This window comes from Pogona vitticeps, chromosome 4 (genome assembly GCF_051106095.1).
Source record: "Pogona vitticeps strain Pit_001003342236 chromosome 4, PviZW2.1, whole genome shotgun sequence".
Classification (NCBI taxonomy): domain Eukaryota; kingdom Metazoa; phylum Chordata; class Lepidosauria; order Squamata; family Agamidae; genus Pogona; species Pogona vitticeps.
In genome coordinates this window covers 47,603,174-47,628,603 of record NC_135786.1, presented here as the reverse complement: position 1 = coordinate 47,628,603, position 25,430 = coordinate 47,603,174, and the positions used below count along the sequence as shown (strand labels likewise).

General features: G+C 40.6%; 1 protein-coding gene across 18 annotated transcripts in view; it reads left to right on the top strand.

Annotated features, from left to right (window-relative positions):
- SRGAP2 (SLIT-ROBO Rho GTPase activating protein 2) overlaps positions 1-25,430 on the top strand; it is a 258,963-nt gene that overhangs the window by 125,403 nt on the left and 108,130 nt on the right. For all 18 annotated transcript variants that reach the window (XR_013544325.1, XM_078391856.1, XM_078391855.1 and 15 more), the window contains exon 5: positions 19,076-19,138. Coding sequence is in view for 17 of the 18 variants with exons in the window: in XM_078391856.1 (XP_078247982.1) it covers positions 19,076-19,138 (63 nt within the window). In the remaining variant the exon portion in view is untranslated. The remainder of the gene's footprint in view (positions 1-19,075; positions 19,139-25,430) is intronic.

Genomic DNA, 25,430 nt, shown 5'->3' with positions numbered 1-25,430 from the left:
TTGTTTGTATAAAATGTATATTTACCCTGTTTCTCTGAAAATAAGACCTAACCTGAAAATAAGCCCTAGTATGATTTTTCAGGATGCTTGTAATATAAGCCCTACCCCAAAAATAAACCCAGTTGGGTGAAACCCCAGCCTCCACCATTGTGCAGCATCCAGAAGATGACAGGACTGTATTTGAATAAATGTAGATTGCCGTACATGAAAAAATAAGACATCCCCTGAAAATGTGTTTTTTGGAGCAAAAATTAATATAAGACCCTGCCTTATTTTCGGGGAAACGGGGTAACACCATGTGTACAAGTAATGGTGAACCTAGGACATAACTGGTTTGCTGGTTCATGTGTACATATGGAACATATAGTAGTTTATTTATTTTTATATTATATTTGTCTTTGATGATGGAACTCAAGGCAACATCTGAGGTCTTGGCTTTCTCCTACCCAGGCACTGAACAACCCCAAGTCTGTTAAGTCCTCTGGTGCATGTCAACACATTTAAAAAACTGTAAAGTAGCATCTTATCTTTAGTTGGATTATTCCATATAGCTTTCAGCTAGAGACTGCTAATAAGGGACACTAAAAATTTTGAATGGTGTTTGTTCCAGTGCTCATTCTGTGTTGTTCAAGCACGCATAGCAAATATCACTTGTCCCTCCCCAGTGTAATTTTAGCCCTTTGTTTAATGCAAATATTGTATTTGAAATTTTGTAATCTCTACCTTTTAAAAAATTTTTTAGGAATTAAGATAAGCTGTGCTGTAATATAATTGCTCTTAGTCATGAACAATGGAATGGAGAGAAAACATCCCTTGCTGTTTTTTTAATGTTATTATTCTGAATTAACAAATTGCTGCTTCTTACTCAGATTCCAACCACATTTAGATAATATTTAGACCATAAAATCTTGACAGCATATCAACTTGCTGCCAACGTAAGTTGCCCTTTTATTATTGCCCTAAATATTTTGAAGCAACAGCTCTAATTTTCAGTAGAATGCGGAACAGTCAAGTAGACATTGACATAGATCGAAAGAATCTTGATTAAATTAAACGGAGGTTGGGTTGGGGGAAACAAAGAGAGCTTTGAGAAACTGATGTTGTATTCTGAGAGTTAATGTTCCAGTCAACTGTGGCAGTGACCTAAAGCTTTGCTCGTGATTCATAGGGACTAAAAATGTAGGCAGAGGGGTATTGTATGTCTGGCGCTTAATGCTTGCTTATCTGTACACATATGTATGCACGTATGTATACATGTATGACTGTCTTAACCTTTCTAGTCCGTGTGTGTGTAAGATGTTTTAGTAAGGCAACAAAATACAAAACTTGCCAGAGTTCTGTATAGTATTTTTTCCTTTCCTGCAGCTGTATTGGCAGGCACACGGTGCTGGTTTTTTAAAAGAAACCATCCTCCACTCTTTGTTCCATTGTGTAATTCTTTCATGACCTCCAAGCTGTGCTTATCTGCAATGCATATCTACTGGTGCAGCTGGAATTGTCCTTGTATGTTACTTCTTCAGTAAGAAGGCTTTTGATTGCCTGCCTGACTTTGAGAGCCTTATGAAAACTAATCATTATAATTAAATGAAGAGAATGTTGAATCCTATCCTTTTTCAATAATCCTACATATTCAGCAGATGCTCTGGAGAGACCTTCCTTCTAGCCATCCCAGCTGGTGTCCTTCCTTTGCCTGTGCATTTTGATTAGGATCAGTCCCTTCTCGTTCTATAGCATGCTGTACAGTCTAGATTCAGACTCCTCATAGCAGTGGCAATCCAGGCCAGTCATCTTTGTTCAATAAATGATTTCTTCCAGCCCACTGGCCATTTCTTTTTCTTTTTCCTTTCACAGCTTGTTGCTGTGTTATCAGGGTGAGGCAGTAGAAGGGTGTTTAAGAGGGCTAGCAGAAAAGTTGTCTAAATTAAAAGGGTATGCAGCAGTGACAGGCTACCAAGTACCCCCTAGCTCAGAGATTCTCAACCTTCCATCTCCAGATGGTTTTGGACTAAAACTCCCACAAGCCTTCATTAGTTGTCCTGGCCCGAAATTCTAGTACAGTGGTGCCTCGCAAGACGAGCGCTTTGTTTAACGAAGAAATCACATCACGACGAAGATTTTGCGATCGCAAAATGATGTTTCCTATCGGTTTTTTCGCTTTGCGATGATTGGTTCCCTGCTTCGCTAACCAATTATCGCAAAACGAAGATTTTCGCACAGCTGATCGGCAATTTCAAAATGGCCGCCGGGTAAAAAAATGGCCGCCCGCTGTTTTCTGGGACGGATTCCTTGCTGCACGGGCAGCGAAAATGGCCGTGCTATGGAGGATCTTCGCTGGACGGTGAGTTTCAAGCCCATAGGAACGCATTAATCAAGTTTTAATGCGTTTCTATGGGCTTTTAAAATCACTTTACGATGTTTTTGTTCTACAGCAATTTCGCTGGAACAAATTAACATATCTCCGGCTTGTGGCACTTATAAATTGAACAGGCTTGTATTTATTTATTTATTTATTTATTTATTTATTTATTTATTTATTTATTTATTTATTTATTTATTTATTTGAATTATACCCCGCCCATCTGGTATATTCTACCACTCTACAGAGAAGTTCTATAGTTTGCAATCCACTTCTTGTCTTTTTGTGAATCTCATGTTGCTCCAAGTATTTTGAAATATTTAAACTGCATTTGTGGTTTTTTTGTTCACCATGATGTTTCCTGCCTGATTGTCCTTCTCTGATCTCTGTTTACCCAAGTGTCAGTTTGAATGATTTCCTTTTATGTATGCTTTCTCTTCATCCTGAACCTTCAGCTCAGAAATAGGTGACATTGTGCAGTACCTTAGTATTGCTACCTTAGTACTTTTGTGTGGCCTTATGAGGGTTCAACTTTAGGCTCCAAATTCAATTCGAAGAAATCAGCAGATCCGTGTTGTTTCAAAACAGGTGTGGGATTTATTGGAGGATTAAACAATAAAAAAGTGTCTGGAACATGATTATATGAGTCTTTTCTCCTTCTGTTAACTGGTCCAGAAGGGGCTTCCATTTGTCAAACTTTTACTTTTACTTTACTTTTGTAGGACTTATACCTCTCCACCCTAGACAAAGTCTACTCGGGGTGGCTTACATGAGTAGTAAAACACAACAATATAACATAGATAGTAAAATCCTGCAAAACTTATTTCTATATACATAGCTAAGATGGATTGATTAAAGAAAACAAGAACAGGTTTCTATAACTACAGTCCCAGGATCTCTGGAGATCATTTGAGACCCAGTCCTTTACTGTCTGCCTCGTCGTGCCCTCCAGCAGAGGCACGGTCTCCTCGTCCAGATCATCATCCCACAAGATCCGTCCATCAGGGTCTCAATTCTTCCGGAGTCTTCCCTGTAGTTCCGTCTCTTCATTTCTCTCATTCTCCATTCCAATCTTTCTCTCCTTTCCCTCTCCACTCGTTCCCTGTCCTCTCTCGGTCTCCTTCTCCGCTCTCTCGCTTCTGTTTTCCCCCCCAATAAGAGGGTTTAGGGGGAATCTCTTCTCTTCTCCTGTAATCTGCCTCCTGCTTTGGCACTCTCAATCTTTCCCATAATCCAGTACAAGGATCTTGCATCCAGACCCATTCCCAACCAGGTGGTAACTGCTGTTCCCTCCTTTCCACTTCCCCCGCTCCTGCTTCAAACTCTACCCTCTTCTTTCTTTCCCTTCCCACCTTTTCTTACTGAACTTCCCCTATCATCACTTTCTGTACATCTCCCGTCAGCTCCTCTCTCACTGTCTCCCGCGGAGGCTCCACTGAAGGTTCGGGTACAGGTTTGGGGTCCACCTCCCCATCTCTGCTGTTGAGGAGGGAGGCTCTCCAGTGAGTGGGGTATCCTTCTCGCTCTCTGTCTCACAGGCCTCTGAACAGTTTTCTGGAAGAAATGACGGGTATAGAACTAGCTGCATCGTGATTCCTGACCTAAAATAACATACATTCTTTGGTCAGAGGAGCTGCGATCCTTGGGATATCAGATTCCATTTCTTTGTTAATAATTCCGGTTATGAACAAGACCATATAAATATCTTTCGTATTAGGGATGGTCAACCGCTCCAGTTTTCTGAACTTCTTTGTGCTAAGAAAAATCTGGTGAATATTGATGCACATTTCCTCAGTTACTGGGAACTGCTGGTTCGTGTTCTCTCTCTCTCCCTCTCCCTCTCTATTTTTTGAGTATAACAGTCATAAAAGAAAGCTTTTCTTTGTCAAGCTTCCAGTCTTGATTTATTTACTTAGAAATGCATCTGGCCACCCAAGGATAGTGGTGTGGGAGTTGGGGGCAAGTGTTGAAGTACAGTGTGAAAATTCAAGCCATTTGAACAGTCTGACACTGCTGTTTATTTTCTACTTTGTTTTTGTATTTTGAAGAATAGTTTTAGTGATCACCAACAGTAAATAAATGTAATTGTTATATAAACCAATAAGATCACAACATACAAATAAAGACTTGTGTCAAATTAAGTATGCATTTTAAAAGGTTGCACATGTCAGAATGAAAATGAAAAGCAATATGATAATTAGCAGGCTTATCCAAAAAGGGAGGTAAGATGATATGAATGACTTTCTAATCCATCTTTTTTATATGTTTCCCTCCAGAATTTTCATTCTTTGATTATTTTCTGAATGTGTTCACATGATACTTGTAATTAGTCTACATTTCCTAACAGATAGCAGAACATTTTACAGATGTCGTACAACAACAGTACAGTATAAAAGCAAAAAGAGTTATAAAATTATTTTATTTTATTTATATGCCATTCCATTAGTGCAAACACTAAATATCTAACTTGTACTGCCTTCTTTTGTATAGCTGGTACCGGCTTCTGTTAAAGGCAGATTAGTAAAAAATATGTATTGCTACTTTCATCTGTTGTGGGAATTCTTTTGAAAAAAAGAATGGAGCCAGTTTCAAAGACTTTCCCTTGCCTGTACTGCGAGGAAGTGATCAATCAGAAAAATCATTTACAATTAGATTATACTTGTTTCCCCCCACGTTTCCTTGTTAATGTTTCTGCCTTCTGTAATCTGAGCTAAAGCTGTTTGGAAATCCTGAGCCAATTGACTGTTTTTTCATAACTTGAAGTTTTAATTCCCAACGAAGGGGTTGAGCCATGTAAACCTTTCATTGGCATGATGCAGATATAACACTGTTTGATCTCTTAACCATGATTAACAACTGGGAAAAGGTTTGTAGACTTCTCCTTATCTCTTCTCTCATTCTGTTATGAGATTCTTCCCCCACCAGCTCCTTTCAGGTTTGAAGCTAGCTGTGATTCATGTTATTTCATGTTATTTTTCCTGACTAGAGTTGGGGACAAATTGCAGTTTGGAACAATTATAGTACTATAGTGGCCAAAATGGGTCGGTTACAGAGGAGTTAGAGGATAGACGAGGCAATGAAGATAAAGGGCAAAGCTGTTTAAATGAGCAGGTCAACAGAGAGAGTTAAAGTTGGATCAATAATGGACATGGGCCAAGAAATACCTCAAGGGCAACGTGGGTAGATGGGGAAGTGAAGCACTGGGATCACTTTAAAGTTAGAGGTGTGCAGAATGGTGTTTGCTGGGAGAACAAAACAGAAATCTGCATTTTTCTGTCTAAGGCAGAGTTAGTCAGAGTACACTTCTGAGGGTCCAAATGTAAGCATGAGTGCTCTCAACTCCCACCTCAGTATTTTTGTTTAAATGTTGTTTGTTCATTTTGTTCATTCAAGAAATCTTCCTAGGGTGCTCAGTGTGCAATTTTTCTAAGTTTTAGGCTGTTGCATGGCCCTGCTGTCTATATCTTAATTTTTAAAAAATTAGCCAGGGGGACTAGGTTGGCGGGAGCTGGGACAAGCAACGGGAGCTCACTCCGTCGCATGGATTCGATCTTACGACTGCTTGGTCTTCTGACCCTGCAGCACAGGCTTCTGTGGTTTAGCCCGCAGCGCCACCACGTCCTTTTTATACACTTGTACATGTTTCTAAATAAGTACATTCATTTATGGATTTTACTTGATTTGGATGTGTTTTTGATTGATTCTTAAGATAAGGTACATTTCTTCTCATGAGACTTAGAAGGTACACAAAATGGTTTTCATAGCATGTCAATTAAAGTCAAATTCTTTTTTGTCCATACTTTAAAATAGTATTTAAAATAGTATTTGCAATAGTATTTGCTGTCTTTGCAACAAAAGAACTGTGGCGCAAGTAGTCTTGATGACCACCTTGACCACAATGCATTGCTCTCAGTCAGACACAGGGCAGGCAAATGCAGTGCAGGCAAATGCAGTGGGGGGAGAGGTCCGGGTGGGACAAGTTTAAGCAGACAATAGGCCCTTCCACCTTCAGCATCAGGTTTTGTGTCAGCCTTGTTTAAAAGGTGCAGAAAGTGTAAAGCCATTGGTTGTAATTTTTAAAAACAAAACAACTGGCTGAAATCCAGTAGTAAGTTGCATCTAGAATAGGCCTTTTGAATCAGTGGGAATTTAGAGAATAACACCTATGTAAGTTCCAGTGATTCAGTGAGGCTATGCGAGTTGTGATTTACTATTGGATTTCAACCAATAACTTCATTCTGGATTCTTTTTTTTTTCTGAATGGCTTTTTCACATTTTCTCTGTATGATTATTGCTATTTTATAGTAAAACAAAATGGGTGTAATACCATGTTTCCCCGAAAATAAGACAGGGTCTTATATTAATTTTTGCTCCAAAAAACGTATTATGGCTTATTTTCAGGGGATGTTTTTTTTTTTTCATGTACAACAATCTATATTTATTCAAATATAGTCATGTCATCTTCTTCCAGTTGCTGCACAATGGTAGAGAGCAGTGTTTCACTTAACTGGGGCTTATTTTTGGGGTACGGCTTATATTATGAGCTTCCTGAAAAATCATCCTAGGGCTTTTTTTCAGATTAGGTCTTATTTTCAGGAAAACAGGGTAGGAAGTTAATTTTTTTTTAAAAAAAAATCATTTAATCTACCATGGGTTCTGGTAGCACAAACTCTGGAGAAAGTCAACCGTGCTCTTATATGACTTGAAAAAGAAACTCATTCCAGATGTTGACACAGCAGATGTTTATGCTATCATTTTTAACACATGCCTGTCAATGTCTTCGTATCACATGGCAAAGTATTGCTATGCACACAGCATTCATTCTGTATTTGGCAATTCCAGAGGAAGTTTCTGCCCAAGGAATAGCTCACAATCAAACATTATGTCAAAGAGCACATTATAGCAAACTTGGCATACTTGCCACTGTCAGTCCAATTATGCACTGTTCTCCCTAAGGAGTCAATATAAATTGCTTGAATTGCAAACGAGTCATTTTTTATGGCCATTTGAAGCGGGCAGTCCGTAAGGATTGTGCTGCCGTTTTTCTGTTTTTCCGATTCTTCATGTAATAGTCACAAAGGTAGATGATTCAAGCTATTGAAGAGACTCGGGTTTATATAACATGAAAGGCCATCTAGCTTGGCTGGCAGTGGATGCAAAATAAAAAGAGACTGGACAAAATGCATTTTTGTATATATTGATATAATTCCTTTATTGGATTGGCTCACAGGGCCAAAATACTGTACAAGCTTTTGAATTCCTTAGACCTCTTTGTTAGGTTGTATGTGAACAATATGGGGCAGAGAGATGGGAGGGGAAAAAGAGCAGTTTATGTCACCTGACTATAGCTTTAAGATGGAAAGCAGCAGGAGGTTGTAGACTTTAAAATCAAACTTTGCAAGATACTTAAATGGTTTCAGCTTATACCCAGGACCCTACAGAGGATTGCTGAAGACTGGAAAATAAGCATGCGATAGTAGGTTGTCCATTTTTGAAAAAATAAAATATTGTTGAAAATGAAACATCTGTTGTGCTTCCTTCTGCTTCCCAAGAATCTTTGAACGAGGGTATCAAAGTGTACAATTGTGATGTTGGCTCTAAGTACTTGAACTGAAAGGACTAATATAAATTAGGACAAAGGGAACCCAGGTTCAAATCTTTACTTACCTGTACGGCTCACATATCATTTCTGACCATTTAATTTTTTTCCCCTCACATTGATCCTTAGCAGGTCTATGTTTGTGCCATATGTGCCAAGGGATATGAAAACTAGAGAGTCAGTAAGTATAGTAGTTGTATAGAATGTTGTAAAATTTTTCCCACATTCAGTAAAAGAAGTGAGAAACTGCCTGATATGTTTTTTGGAAGTGGAAGAAGTAGAATAATAGTTGACAATTTGGTTTTGATTTGACCAATTTCATAAATTTATTTTGGTTTGCATAATAGTGAGTGTTTGTAGAATCACCCTTCCCCCATTTACAAAGGAACCAAACATATACTGTAGTTTTATAAAACTATTTGATATTTCTCTTTCTTCTATGCCTCTTTCTGGTCCACACACATATTGGGTCAAAATCGTGTTGCCTGACACAGTAATTCATACTAGAGTTGGTCCATTGAATCTGTGCTCTGGATGTTTATTTTACTGTGGTAAATTGCAGCCAGAGTAGGCCATTTCAGACAATGGAACTTAGAGAAGACTATGCTTAACAAAACCCCACTGATTCAATCAGCCTATTCTAGTGCAGTTTATTACACTAAGCGACAGGATTTCAACCACTACAGACTTAACCAAATTGCTAGTGCTGTATTATAGACAACTGTAGTAGCTAGTGCCTTAGAGTAGTCATAGTCTAGAGGGGCGGGCTAAAAATCTAATAAATAAATAAATATATCATGTGGTGAGTATCTCAATCTTCTCCCTCACTTACATTAGTACAGTGGTGCCTCGCACAACGGGCGCCTCGTACAGCGATGAATCCGCTCTACGAGGCCGGTTTTGCGATCGCAAATGCGATCGCAAAACGGTGCCCGCATAGGGCGAAAATCGCAGAGCGAAGGTCAGTAAGCGGTTCGCTTACCGACCTTCGCTTTGCGACCCGACGATCAGCTGGTCGGCGGGTCCAAAATGGCCGCCTGAACCGCCAAAATGGCCACACACAGCGTTTTCGTGCCCTCGGTAAACGAGGGGAGGGTGCGAAAATGCTGTGCGCGGCGATTTCGGCTGTTCCGGCGGCCATTTTGGACCCGCCGACCAGCTGATCCGCGGTCTCGCTGCTGCCGAAATGGCCGCGTGCAGCGTTTTTGCGCCCTCCCCTCGCTTACCGAGGGCACGAAAATGGCTGCCGGACCCAGAAAAGCATCGCTGTACGGTGAGTTTTTGACCATTTGGAATGCATTCAACGCTGTTTAATGCGTTCCAATGGCTTTTTTTGATCCGTACAGCGATGCTTTCACACAGCGAGGGTTAATCTGGAATGGATTAACCTCGCTGTGCGAGGCACCACTGGTATTTGTCTGCAGTTTCCTGTTACATTTGATCTCAAATGCAAGCATAGCCTACATTCCTAATTCCCATCTCAAAAACAAAACAAGACAATATAACAAATACAAGCTGTATTCATAAATTTCCCAGTCACCACTCCCATCACCCTGAGTATTTTAAATAAAAAGTTCATTCACTTTTTTCATTGTCTTTGGTGCAGTTCTTTTTTGGGCAGTCTTATATCTCTTAGCTTTTCTGTTTTTTGTTAAGACTTAGAAGAGCTGTTGCCTATTATGACATACATAGGGTATTGAAAGTGTGCTGGTTGCCCTCAACCCTTGCTTTTAGAAGGCTGCAAAGAAAGTTCTCTAGGTTTCCAGCTATTCTGGAATCCCTTTGTTGTGAACATGTGAGACCTGAAACAAAACACTGCATTGTATTCTTGCACTTTCAGGAGCATTTGTTTGGGATCTACCTTTGAACAAAAGTCTTGTAGTCTGGGACCTCTTTGGAAGTTGAAGAGAGGAGAGGAAAATTTCAGGGCAGAAACAGACCTTATCAATAACCAGTGATTAAAGTTGAAAGCCCAGTACTGTTGAAATAATGTGAACAATCATAAATCCTGTGCTTAAGTCCTGAAAGTCAATCACATACAAAAATGCAGGCTAATTTGTAAATCATGGGAGATTTGAGGTACATTTTCAGAGACTTTCAGATTAGAGATTACTCTTCTAATGACATATTGTTTCAGCTCTTAGCAAATAGTAAGGGAGACAATATCTTTTTTTTTTTTTCATTAACATCCCTCCTTCTGGCCCTCATCCTCCTTGCTATAGCACAGCAAGGAACTCTGTTTGGAACGGAAACAAACAATAGCTGTATTGTTAGCAGGGACCTAGGACTGAGGGGGTCCAGTTGTGTCAAGTGGAAAAAGGAAAATATGTCCTTTCTCCAGGAATATCCGGGGGGGGGGCTGTTAAAATCACATGCCATGTATCCCCTTTCAGTTCCCCCTCCCTAGTAGCTAATATGAGCTATAAAAACCTTGAACAGCTGGATGTTTACTCCTTGTCCTCCACTTCTTTCCTTTTCCTGTTAATGGGTTCATTCTATTATGTGTTACTTCTATAAGCTTAAGTAAATAGTTTCAGGGGGGGATTCAGAGCTTCTAACTTGTATTTCAGAAGCTATTTGTAAAATATGAAGGCTCAAGAAATTGGAGCTTTAATCTTAAACATCATGAAAGTCTAAAAATAATGGTGATATGTGTGTATATATGCAAGAATGACTACACTCTTGCATTTAGGTCAGAATTTTACTTTTTACTTTAGGATCTCTCTCTGTGTCTGTGTGTCTGTCTCTGTCTCTGATCTGGTATGGGAATAAAATCAGATTTAAGTATCTTCAAAAGAACACAGGGTGGGACAGAACTCAGTCTCTTTACACTTATTTGGGCATGCCATCAGGTTGCTTCCAGCTTAATGGTAACCCTGTACAGTAAATGAGAGGTCTCTAAAAGCCTTGCTCAAACTATTCATACTCAAGGTCATGCATTTCTTTATAATCCATCCTGTTTGGTCTCCTTATTTTCCTGTTGCCTTTAGCTTTCTCAGACATTATTGTCTTCTCCATTCAGTCTTTTTTATCACGATGTTTCCAAAATATGATGGCTTAAGTCATTTCAGTTTTGCATTAGAGATCAGGGTTGATTTAATCTAGAACTCACTTGAGTTTTAGCAATCTTCAGTATCTGTAAAGCTGTCCTCTAACATAACATTGTGAATAGATTGGTCCCTCCATCAGCTTTCTACACTATTCACCGTTCACATTGGCACATATTAATCAAGAATACCACAATATGGATTGTTTTGGTTTACAGTGACATATCCTTATACTTGGGGATCTTTTCTAGTTCCTCCAAAATTCTTTGATATGTTTCATTAGCCAATATATATTTGCAGTATGATCTCTGGTGCCTCTTCCTTTTCTAAATTGACTGGATTCAGAAAAGGCCTTAGGCATAAATATTTTGTGTGATAAAGATTCTTCTATTGCTAGCTAACACAGGGAAAATTTGTTTTAATCATATATTGGTTACAGTTAAGTACATTTGTGTATGTTGTATGTTCACATTAATTTAAAAAGCATATTTTCATTAGCTGAATAAATAGGGTTGACATGTGAAACTCTGCTTTGGTTGACAAGAGTCAGGCTATAGAGCTGTCTCTTCTACGACAATAGAAATCTTTGTGCGTTCAAGAAAGAGAGGGAGATCCATATTTGCTTGTCTCAGTGCATTTTCCATTAAGGCTACTAAGAAGAGTCCAGCTGGAGCTAACTAAAGGTTCATCCAGATATAGCATGCTGCTACCAAATACCTCTGGGAGTCCCACAGCCTATAAAGACAGAAGCCTTCCCTCACGGTTTCCTCCCTGTAGTAACTGATAATCATATGTTTGAACAGGAAGGTTTTGTGTAGCCATCATGGCTGCTGAAAAACCTGTTCATGCATTGTCTCACCCTGCCTTTTGAAGCCATCTTAAGGTAGCAGCTATAAGGACACCTTGTGGTGGTGAACTTCACAAATTAGTTGCATTGTCAGAAGAAGTCTTTTCTGTAATCTGTCCTGAATCTACTGCAAACCACTTTCTTGAACGGCTTCAATTACTAGAATTTTGAGCTCAAGCGAAATCTCATAGGCATCCTTCAGTCTCGAAAGACTATGGTAACATGCTCTGAATTGAGGAGTGTCGCCTCCAGAGCATGAAGCCTGGGTAAACTAATATGGAGGATAGGCTGTTACCCAAGCAGCAGATCCCCCCTCTCCACGTTGCTGAAATGGTCCAATGGAAAGGCAAGAGCCAATACAACTGGTTCCAGCAACGTCGCAGGAGTTGGCAGAAGAACTGCCTTCGGGACTCCAGCTCCGGATTTTGCCTCTAGGTTAACTCCTGAAGCTTTCCATGAATGGATATAGCCACAAGGCAGTGGAGGTTTGAAATCAGAGTTTTCCTTCTCCTAGATGGGCTGCCTTCCATGGCTGACGAGCCATTATCCGTATCCCTGCATAACTGTATAAATGGAATGAACTGTCATTTACCTTTTCTTTCCCCCTCAGTCTTTTCTTATAGTGAAAGTGTCATAATTCTGGTCTTTATGGTTGCTCATTTCAGCATCCTTTTTGTCTTTGTGAAACTCTAAAGTGTGGTTGCAGCGTAGATTTATATGAAGTCATTACAACACTTGACAGTTTTATTTTCATCCCCTTTCCTAATAATCCCTAGCATGGAATTTGTTTCTTTCACAGCTGCCCTGCACCGAGTTGACATTTTAATTGAGCTCTCCACCACAGCCTCAAGGTCTATTTTTTTGCTTACTTAGTTTCCTGGTAAACCTTTGAGAAAGTTCTAGAAATGAAACTGCAGAGATATCCATTGTATTGACTAATAAAGGACTTTTCTTACTTTGTTTTTGCTCCTCCTGTGCCTTTTCTCCTGCCTACACCGAAGTTGCTTTTTCTTTTTGGTATGGTATAGAAGAGACAGCTTCTGGTAGAGGGTGTGGGAACAGCGATGACGGTGACGGCCCTATTAGTTTTCGTATGGTAAAGAGTCTCTTTGTCCTCCTAGTCAGGTTTACAGTCAGAGACCTTTTTGACATGCTTAGTTTCCTTCTCTGTCATGCTTTAAGACAGCTAATTACAGTGTTTAAAAGGATATAATGTGGAGTTATCTGTAGATCATAGAGCCACTGTTCCAGCTCCTTTTACAGCATAGTAATCCTGGACAACTGTTAAAATTCTGCAATTGTCAACTGCCCTTTTCTGTCAGAAATAATTTGGATTTCCAATGAGCCTTTTCATTTTAAACAGCATAGAGTTTCACATTGCTTATGAAACACAATGCCAGTCTCCACAGGGAGCCAGGGCATAAAACAGTAAGTCACAATCATTTCAGAACCCTGTTCAAATAAATAGGGATATTATGGTTGTTATGAGTTTTCAGGGCTGTTTGGCCATGTTCTTAAGGTTTTTCTTCCTAACGTTTTGCCAGTCTCTGTGGCTGGCATCTTCAGAGGACAGGAGTCAGAACTCTGTGCCCAGTGTGCTGATTCCTGTCCTCTGAAGGCCACAGAGACTGGCAAAACATTAGGAAGAAAAACCTTAAGAACACGGCCAAACAGCCCGGAAAACTCACAACAACCATCGGATCCCGGCCGTGAAAGCCTTCGAGAGAACAGGGATATTGTTTGATACATCCCTTCTCAGAACTGTTGTTGCGAGGAAAGGAAACATCTGCCTGGATATAATTGTCTTTTTATTGGTTTCATTGTCTTTCCAGTGTCATGTATAGAGCCATGTTGATTGCATGATTGAGGAAATATTGTACACTGTTGTATAGACAGTATAGAGACGCTCTTGGTTCTGTACAGCACTGCTTTTCTGCTAAGAAAGTGAAAACACTATTCTACCTGATAGCTATGGAAGAAGGGGGGGAACCCTGTTATCTTATAGTGGAAGTAGTTTGTGTGTCTGTGTGAAAGAGGACTGTGTATCCACCTGCCTCTACAGAAAGTAATCATATATTTTCCAGTTAACCCAGATTGCAAGGTTTTTAATAGTATGGTAGAGCACGTCACAAGAGATGAATCACATAAGCCATACATTTAACCTTAATTCACAAATTTGCATATACCTTATTTGCCGGCGTACAAGACGACTGGGTATATAAGACGATCCCCCAACATTTCCACTCAAAATATAGAGTGGACGGCTCTGCTGCGGCGCCGGCAGCGGCTGCCTGGGCACATCAGAACTGGCAGTGATGCAAAAGAAACATGACAGCTCAAAGTATAATGGCTAATTATGTGGGCCAGCCTACTTTGTTTAAAACAAGTTCCAAAAAGAGAGCTACAGAGGTATAGGTTTTAGAATTTAGAATATCTCTTCCAGTTTTGTTAGTTAACAGATTACCAGTCATTCAGTATCTCCCATCCCACTACAGTCCTATGTTGAAACATATGGATCCTTTTTGGCTGGGAGTGGAGGTATACAGAAACATGCCAAACTCCATATTGGAGATGTGGGGATGCATTTTTAGTGGAATGCTAAAGGTATCACCTGTCGTAAGACTTCAGATTGTGTAGAATAAGGGTCCCCAACTTTTTCCATCCCATGGACAGGCTGGGGAAGGCGGGCACCCCTGCACTTGTGCGCATGCGCAAACAAGTGCACATTCTCTATTGCACAAAGGAGTGCAAACTTGTGCGCATGCACAAACAGCAGTGTGGTGCTTGTCTGGGCACGCTCGTGCACATACGCAAATGGTGGTGTGGCGCTCACACATGCTGGAGTGCGCATGCATATGCGAATCAGCTGTGCGGGGATGAGTGCGTGCAGGGGGCAGGGCGGGAGGTCTGTCTCAATGGCTCAGTCTGGCTCAGGCCACAGACTGTCACCGGGCCACGGACCGGGGGGTTGGGGCCTCTGGTGTAGAAGGACCAAATGCTTTTTTCCCCCTTTTATGCTTTACCATGCTGGGTTTTAAAATAAAAGCAGTGTATTTCCACATGTACAGTAAACATGAAAATTAGAACCTTTAAAAGAGCAGATAACCCCAGCTACAACTCATGTTCACCAAAGCTTGGTGAGCCATGTTCCTAAGTTTCTCTTGCTCACAGTTCATACCAAAGGAGCAAATTTATGAGTCACACTGCATTAGTTTTAACAGGTCAGTTTAGTAACCCAAGTGCCCCTGGGAGTATTGTATTTCAATCAATCTGTAACTCTGTTAAGGTTCTTTGATTTTAAAAATAGATGACAGAATTGTCAGCTGAAGATAGTCTCACATCTGGGTATTGGGAAGTGTGCTTAGACTTGACTTTGTATGAATACAAAGTACATTGGGTGGGGTTCCTTTTGTGTTTCCTCTTGGCACTCACACTGGATTCTAAAATAGTAATAGTTCTGTAAACTGTTCAAACATAGTGTGTACAGGTTATAACAAAGCAAAACATCTTAAATAACATCTCCCCAATGTTATTTAACATTTATATGAGGCTGTTGGAGAAGGTAATCAGGAGTTTTTGGAGCTTTGTGTCACCAATGTGTGGATGACACTCAACTCTATCTCTCCTTCCACCCTTCTGCAGACAATGCTGTCCCATCCCTTGAGTACTCTCTGGACGCCATGCTAAGATGGATGAGAGATAATAGACTGAGGCTAAACCTGGACAAGATGGAAATTATGAGGGTGGGGACCCCTAGTGTTTGCGGCCTGGATAGGTGCCTCCCTCTCTTTGAGGGGGTTACTCTTTCCATGAAGAGTATTGGGCATACTCTTGGACATGACGCTGTCAGTGGAATCCCAGATAGCATCTGTGGTCTGCTCCACCCATTTCCATCTAAGGCAGATTTCCCAGTTGTGCCCCTATCTTGACACAGGATTCCTCACCATGCTAGTTCATGCATTGGTAATCTTGAGATTGGACTACTGCAATGCTCTCTACATGGGGCTGCCCTTGGAGCTGTTACAGAGACTCCCAACGGGTCCAGAAACTGGAGGCCAGAATTTTGAGTGGGGTCAGGAAATACCAACCATTTCCCCCACCTTAGCCACCATGCACTGGTTACCTGTTTGCTTCTGTATCCGCCTTAAGGTGATAGTTTTAACCTATAAGGCCTGAAATAGTTTGGGACCTTGATATCTGGGAGAGCACCTCCTTCTGATTAGATCTGCCTGTCCTATAAGATCATCACAGGCAGGGTGATTGAGAGCTTTGACCCCGAGAGAGACCTGAAAGGTGACTACCAAATGCGGGGGGGGGGGATTTCTTTGGTTTGCGTTGGAACAACACAAAAAAAAACAGAGAAGAAAAGTCAAATCTGATACAATCCCATATAGAAACCCAAAAATGCAAATCCTGTAATGAGTTTTTTGCACCTCTCTACTGGAATTTTGGACCACTCTTCTTTTGCAAACTGCTCCAGGGCTTTCAGATTTGAAGGACACCTTCTCCCAACTGCTGTTTTGAGATCTCTCCACAGGTGTTCTATGGGATTCAGATCTGGACTCATTGCTGGCCATTTCAGAACTCTCCAGCACTTTGTAACCATTTCTGAGTGCTTTTTGAAGTGTGTTTCGGGTCATTGTCCTGCTGGAAGACCCATGACCTCTGGTGGAGATGCAGCTTTCTGACACTGGCCACTACGTTGTGCCCCAAAATTCTTTGGTAATCATCAGATTTCATGATATCGTTCACACAGTCAGGGCATCCAGTGCCAGAAGCAGCAAAGCAATCCCAAAGCATCTTTGAACCTCCACCATGTTTGACTGTAGGGACTGAGTTCTTTTCTTCGAATGTCTCATTTCTTTATCTGTAAACATTGCTATGATGTCTTTTACCAAAAAACTATACTTTCGTCTCATATGTCCACAGTACTTTCTCCCAGAAGGATTGTGGCTTTGTCACATAAGTTTTGGCGTACTCCAGTCTTGCTCTTTTATGCCTTTGTGTCAGCAGTGGTGTCTTCCTGGTTCTCTTACCATAGGATCCCTTTCATTCAGATAGCGACGGATAGTGCGAGCTGACAATGTTGTACCCTGTGTCTGCAGATCAGCTTGAATTTGTTGGAAAGTTAATCTGGGTTCTGTATTCACCATTTGCACAACCCTTTGTTGTAATTTTTCAGTAATTTTGCTCTTCCATCCACATCCAGGGAGGTTAGCTACAGTGCCATGGGCTGTAAACCTCTTGATGATATTGTGCACAGTGGACACAGGAACATTAAGATATCTGGGGATGGACTTGTAGCCTTGGGATTGTCAATGTTTTTCCACCATTTTTTTATCTCAAATCCACAGACAAGTCTTTACAATTCATTCTTTTCTCCATGCTCAGTGTCACACACAACACAAAGGTTGAGTCAACTTTTCTCCATCTTAACTGGTTGCAAGTGTTATTACTATATTGCCCACACCTCTTACTTGCGACAGGTGCACCTAAATACAAATTAAAGGAGCATCACATATTTGGAAAGCAATTATTTCCTACAATTTAGACAGGGTACCAATAATTTTGGCCAGTGCATTTTTGGGTTTCTACGTGGGACTGTATCAGATTTGACTTTTCTTCTCTGTTTCTTTGTGTTGTTCCAATGTAAACCAAAGAAATGAACATGTGAGTACCAAAACATTTGCAACTGCAACAATTTTCTGAGAAAAGGGTTGCATTTTCTGACAGAATTGCAAGGGTGCCAATATTTTTGACCATGACTATATATGTCACTTAATCAATGAAGACTTGATGACTGGCAGATTACTTAATTGTAGAACATTGCAATTTGAAATTATGTGAGGTGATATGAAAGTTGACACTGATGGTAATTCCTTGGTTAGGTTACCTACACATACAGCTCCTGAAGTAATGAATACATTTGTAATACTCTGTCTGGAGAGTAGATTTATGGTATGAAGAGCAGAGTACATAGACTCCTAACCATTTATTTACATCAATATTCACATGAGCAGAGTTCATTTCCCCCCTTTTCTCATTATCTCTGTCTAAGGAAGCAGCAAAAAATAAATATTGGAGTTTGGACCCATGGTAGCTGGGGATTTGGGGAACTAAGCAAGTTTTCCATATTGTGAACTTCAGGGCAGTAGTTCTGAACCTTTCAGATCTTATGCCCCACTAGTCACTATATCCAAGAAAATGAATTTGCAAGGAATGAAGGGGAAAAAACCACATTTTTTCCCAAGAACATGTTCATGTCAACAGGCAATCTATTTTTATGTTTATAATTTTCAGTAAGTTTTAGGGACATTAAAAATTGCAGTTACTGGGAATAAATACAGGGACAGAACAATGATTCCATTAATAGTTGAACACAATACTAACATTGTTGAGGATAAATTTTACTGCTAGTGTAAATATAGAACACAAAGATAGTAAACATAAATTGTAGTAGTATTACTGAGAATAACTTATTAAAAACCAGAACCCTACCTAGCCTACTTCTGTATGCAGTGAGTGGTATTTACACTGCTTGTTCAAAACCCTTGCTCTAGGATGTCATTAAGTGGCAGCGGTGAGGCCTGTGTTCATTTGTGCCTGTTGCTGACCAGCACTAGTCTCCAATCAGCAAGGGCTCATTGGCTGTTTGTGCTCCCACTCACGCAGTGCTTATCTAGGAGTATAGGCAGCTGCCATTTGCTAAAATGGCCCCTCTGCATTTGAAAAACATAAGTGCCACTTCTGTAGCACTTGAGATACCAGTTTCTTTGAGACAAGGTTTAAAGTCTGGTTACTGCAAAGTTAATCACCAGGCAGTAGACTTTGCTTTTTCTGAGTTACACTGTCTCCATCTTTCCTTGTCCCCTTCCAAATATTGTTCACTTACCTTGTTTCAGTATTCAGAAAGTAGGAGTTAAGAGCAAACTCAGCAATAAACTGCCCTGGCAGCAACTGGAGTTCGTTGTCTACCACTGAATACTTGCTTCGACCAGGTGCTACCAGCATTTGGCTGGCTTTATACAGAGTATATTTCATTATATTAAAGCTGTTGGATTTGAGTGTAATTAGCACTAAGCTAAGTGTTTATTTGGTTTGCTACTTTGAATAATGATCATTTGTGTCTGTGTTATTTGTGAGTTTTGTGTGAAGCCTGCACTCGCCACCCTCTGTTCTCTTCTCATTCAATTAACCTTTTTTGTTTTGTTTTTTTTGTGTTGCAGAGCAAAGAAGTTGGGCAGCAGCTCCAGGAGGACTTGATGAAGGTCCTGAATGAGCTTTATACGGTAAATCAAGTTGCCTCTTTTTCAGAAAAGAGGAAAAAAATGTTTGACTTTCCCTTGAGTGCTGCAATAGCAACAATCAAGCATTTGAAATGATGAATGGCTGCAGTTTGTGCTGAAACAGTGTGCATTTGCTAGACTATTATATACTGTAAATATTTTTTTTGCTCAGCTCTTAACCTCAGGTTGTATCTGTATTGTCTTTCCTCCTGTCCGATTACTTTCCATATTGGCTATGAATAGGACTAAGTGTTTGGGGACATCATTGGAACTGTGCAGAGTATAATAACTACAGTTCTGAGATCAATTTTGGCTAGAAACAGACCGTACGCAAGTGCTTCTATTTATTTAACATGTGGGCAAGCACTGTGCACAAAATTTGGCATGCAATAAATTTTGCTGCACATTATCAGTTCTATTCAGTGCTTTTGCTATCCAGAAGGGAGAGTTAGATCTGGCTTCTTAGACATTTGGGTTGCAGCAGGTTTTCATCCTAAATATACAGAACTGCTAATCTTTATCAAAACCCAACATGTTTATCAGCCACAGCTCTAGACTTGGGCTTTGAAAATGGACTTGTAATATGATGTGCCGTATCTGTCTGTATATCTATCATGTACTAACATTTGTATGTCTCTGTGTGTACATTAGCACACGTCCACTGTTATACACTGCCACTGTTCTGCAAATGCATTATTATTACATCATGGGTCTGTAGTGCAGTGCTGAATTCTAAAGGAAGACCAAAGCTAGTATCTTACAGAGCATCTACTGAGTGGAAGGTCCCACCAGCAGATTGATGCAAGATCACACTGAATGAGGAAACCACCATAGAAATCACAATTTGCACAACAGCAACACTTGAACAGGTTGCATGATCTCATGTTCTGCATTGGTGATACTCTGGCCCAACATACTGAAATAGCATTTTGCCTATATTATCTATTTTTGCTTTGTACATTCAAGATATGTATTTCATAAAATATCTTTTACAAACTGAAGGGCCAGATTACTCAGTTGACAGACCCAGATTTTTTATCCAGACATCTGCAGACCTCCACACAAAACTTGTCTTAACATTTCTGTAGCTCTTGCTTTTGATACTAAACTTGTTAACATTTGGCTGAATTTTCATTCCTAAAGCGCTTTTGATATATTTGACTGTGTTGTGTATATGCAGCACAAGCTTGCATGTATGTAGTACACCCTCTAACTTGTGCTACCGTTAATCAACAGCTGGAGAACTACTAACAGAGGCACACAATGAGGAATAAAAGCTTACAAAATATGTTGATACTTGTACTGTCCCATCATTTTCCCTGCAGTATGATTATTAGCTTAAATATTAAGAGTTATCAAATAGTTTCACAGATGCTGTTACCTCTTCCCTTGATTATGGAGGTAACTCTCTGTGTGGTTTCTCACATGGTTTAAGGCCAGGTAGCAAGTTCATAGTTGAGGCCATATTTGAGCCAGGATACTCTGACATCTGGTTCATACTTGGAAATATTTTGCTGATCAGCTTTTGGTTCTTAAGGTACCATATCTTTCTGCTCAGCTGTGCAGTTAACATGAGTACCAAGGCAGAGGCATTGCCTGGGGAGGAAGAAGAAATGTGTTCCCAAAAGGTCTTATGGAGCTCTGGAACATTTCTTCTTGAACAGCTGAATGGTGTATGTTTGGAGTTGATTAAATCTGTCTGTTCAGCAACTGTGACCAAATTGCTTCTATTTTAGTAAAGGAGCCCTGCAAGTGTTTTCTTTGGGGCTAGTTTTCAAAATGCTAGGCTTCTTTTGGATTTTCCCTCGTCAACAAGAATTACTGAACTGTGAAAGTCTGTGGTCTGTATCTCCTATAAAAAGCTACTTCAGGAATGCTCTTGAAAGCAAAGCATATTGACCCTGGTCACAGAATAGGGGTTATTAATGACTATGATCTAGGTACAGGCTGATTTTGCTGGTCTGATCTGAATCAGCAAATTACACAGGGATTGGCCAATGTTTGGGATAGTTTTTTAAAAGCTGCAGAGTCCAGAGCCTTTACTGCATGGTGTGGTGCAGTGGAATTTTTAGTACTTGACTACATTCCAGCTGCAGATGTTTAGCATTTTGAACACTGAGCTGGGGTGGTGACATAGCAGCAGGGCTCTGCAGGAGACTGAAGGGTGCGTCCTGCTTGTGGCTTTTATCTGGCTTCCTGGAAATTGGGAATAGTTAGCCTTAGTAAATCCACAAGCATGTCTCCATAGGAAAAAGAACTGACGCTGTTTGTAGCAATGGTATTAGATCACTGTAATTAGCAAACGGCTATATGGCTGTGATTGTGAAATGCTGAGGAGGCCCCATTGTTTTCAGACATAGTGCTCAGCAGCCTTAGTGGAGTTGCTGGCCAACGCAATACCCATGGGCAACGCCACTGAGTGATACTGCATACATGGCCAGTTGCCCAGTGACAACGAAACAACAAACGGCCAACCAACTGGAGGGGCAGAAGCACCTCTTTAAAGCCTATATCTAAGAAAGAGGAGGAGAACCAAAGGAAAGAGGATGGACCATTTCATTCCAACAATGTTACTGACTGCTCAAACAGTGACAGCCCCACAGCCTCAGGAAGGCTGCCTGAGACCAGGAAGTAGAGAGCATCAGAGCCCTGGCGGGCCCCACTGATGGTCTGATCCTCAAGTCACAGTGGAAATGAAGGGCCAATGCCCACTTAGATGTGCTGCTGAATTTGTGCTGGGAAGCACATACAAGTTGCCCTCCCCACTGCAAAGGGGGTCCCAAATGGGTGACCTCAAGGAGAAGGGGAAATGAATGAGCTGGAGCCATCTTTCTAGTATGGATGGCATATGGGGATTTGTGGGAGGCTGGGGACATAAATGCCACTTCCTTCCTGCATAGAAGAGTAAAACAGCCCTTACCGTGCTGTCCAGTATTTATTTATTTTATTTATTTATTGTATTTATACCCCGCCTATCTAGTCATTTCGACCACTCTAGGGGGCTCTAGTCATCCCCTTCTCCTCTTGCCTTCACTGTTTCCCAACATAGGGTCTTTTCTAGGGAGTCTTCTCTTCTCATGAGATGGCCAAAGTATTGGAGCCTCAGCTTCAGGATCTGTCCTTCCAGTAGTCATGATTTCAGTAGTACCTAACAATCTGTGGGTTTTGATTCTACAATGACTTCTGATGTGGAACCATGGATAAATCTCTCCAGCTTTGATATGGTATAATCTTTATAATTCTCGGGACTGAAGGATACCTACAAGAACAATCTTTGAATTTTTTGGCTATGAATTGGAGCCCAGTCTCTGGCTGCTGAGGAAAATGGCAATCGTGGATTTGAGGCTCTTCTTTATGTGATCTGCTTTGTGGGCACCTTGTAAAATTCTGGCCTCGTGCCATAACGCAGGCTGGACAAGGGCCCTCGTTTATCCTTGTTTTGCTTATACAATAATAAAATGTACTGTAAGGCAGCCTTTGACAAGTTACTCCTTACTGGGAATATGAATAGAAATTGAATTGTTCAGTATGCCTCTTCCCTTGGAAAGGGTCAAGCCAGTAGCACATGGATAGTGGCTGAGTGTCTCTTCTGGCCACTGTGACTGTTAGACATTTGGTATTACTTTGTGTGAGGACTTTCTAAGTAGAACTGCACAGAGAACTGCACAGACCCTAAAATGATAGGTCACAGAGCTTAGGTTTCCTGCAAAAATATTTCCTGGCTACATCACCATCTGTTATCTGTTATGAGTAAAATAATCCATCAGAGTGAAATAATGGTGAAATAATCTATAATCTACCAAATAAATGTTTACTTGTGTGAGTGCTAATAAAGCATATTTAATTTACATAAGTTAATCCACTGGAGATCCTATGTATCAGAAGATGTATACAAACTACTATATTACCTTGTACTTTCATCTGGAGAGGCCATTGTATACCTAAAAGGATTGTGCGCATATGGGCTTCAATCTGGTGCTTAGCCCCAATCAGAGTAGACCCAGTGGGGTCTACTATTTGTTGTTGTTTAGTTGTTAAGTCATGTCCGACTCTTTGTGGCCCCGTGGATCAGAGCACGCCAGACCCACTGCCTCCCGGAGTTGGGTCAAATTCGATTCGATTTCGATTTCGATACCTTTATTGGCATATGAACAGACAGGAGCAAAACGTAGATACAAACCAAACAATAATCAAGAGAAAAGTAAAGTGAGAAATACACTCAAAACAGCAAGTAATATCATAGGTTGTGGGTTAAAATAGAAATTTCCAATAGATATCCTGCAATGGCAGATGTAATCAAAGGGCAAGAATCACTCAGGAAAAAGGCTAAGGAGTTGGGGAAAAAAGAAAGCCACGGTTCTAGGAAAAGCTTTCTCAGAGAAGAATGAGCCAGGCAGTGAAATAAAATATGGTCCAGGGAGTCTGGCAGAGTATGACAGAAAAAACAGAGCCTGTTTACACGGGGAATCTTGGAGAAACGGCCTACATGGACCGCCGAAGGGAAAATATTCAGGCGAGCTAGCATAAAAGCTCTTCTCTGACCAGGATTAGTCAGTGAAGAGAAGTAGTTGGAAGGACGTCCTAGGGAAGGAGGAAGACTGAAAAAAAGAGGAGAACAGGTGGGGTTCAAATCGGCTGAAAGTGTCTCATACTCAAGCTGCCAGAGTTTGTGCTTGATCAAGGAGTGGGCCTGTTGTAATCCAACATCAAAGAGGAATTCTAGATTCAGTCCTAAGGAAAGAAGTTTAGAATCGATCAGTTGGAACCAGTTCGATGTGTAAGAATCGCTAAGAAGGTCAAAAAGGAGAGAATTGGGGTTAGAATGAAGATGAATGCGGAGCCAGTATTTGAAGGTGGTGACCCAGGCAAGAGTAGACGGAAGGTGGGTTCCCAATTCGAGTACCATGGTGGAGAGGCGGATCATATTGGGAACACCTAAGATCTTTCTGAGGAAAACAGCAGCAATGGAATCAATGTCATGATTTACAGCCTCTATCCAGATGGGCACCCCATAAAAAAGGTGGGATAGAAGTTTACACTGAAAAATATGCAGGGCTGCTGGAACAAATTGGTTGCCCGAAAGATAATGGAATTTTGAAATTGCATTGAGTTGGGTAGTTGATGTAGAGATAATCAATTTTTTATGTGGGATCCAGTTTAGTTTGTGATGGAAAGTGAGCCCAAGGTATTTAAATGTTGGCACTTGCTGGTAGGAATGTGTACCAACTGTCCAAGTGGACAGAAGGCTGGATTTAGAAAAAACAACTATTTTTGTTTTGGAGGAATTTATACAAAGATCGTTGACGGAACAGTAGTCTTGGAATTTGGCTAAAAGGAGACGCAAGCCGGCTTTGGAAAGAGAAAGCAGGACTGCATCGTCTGCGTAAAGGAGAACTGAAAGAGGGGCACCATTAAGAGAGGGGGAAGGGTTGGCAGCTTTAGATAAGAAAGGGGGAAGATCTGCTAAGAACAGGTTAAACAGTAAGGGGGCTAATATGCACCCTTGACGGACACCCCTATTAACTTGAAACCTATCAGATAGTATATTGGAGTTTGGAAAGCGGATTTTGTTGTTGTTGTTTAGTCATTAAGTAATGTCCGACTCTTCGTGACCCCATGGACCAGAGCATGCCAGGCCCTCCTGTTTTCCACTGCCTCCCGGAGTTGGGTCAAATTCATTCTGGTAGCTTTGATAACATTGTCCAACCATCTGGTCCTCTGTCATCCCCTTTTCCTCTTGCCTTCATTCTTTCCCAACATAGGGTCTTTTCCAGGGAGTCTTCTCTTCTCATGAGATGGCCAAAGTATTGGAGCCTCAGCTTCAGGATCTGTCCTTCCAGTGAGCACTCAGGGTTGATTTCCTACTATAGTCTGCTATAGTAAGGATTAAATGATTGATTTAGGCCATGATCAAGATATATTTCCTTCTCTGGTTCAGGAGCTGCCAGTAGTACATTATTGCAAATCACCTTTGAAATACCTTCAGTTTTTAGATTTCAAAGAGGAAAGCAGCTCAATATACTAGTATGGCACATCATGCGTGTGGGCAATATCTAAATACCAGGTGCTGATAAATAATAGAACTAAATATAACAAAATGCTTTACCATTTTATAGGCATGCTAATATTGGACGTTTTACTTACCTTATTTGCATCATTTTGCAGGGGGGTGTTGTTGCATCTGTTCTTTTCTTTATTCATTTCAATTTGAATCTTATAATTGCTCTGTCACTTTAATCATATTAATATACATGAAAAACTTTAGTTCCATAGAAATTTACAATTGTTTCGGATT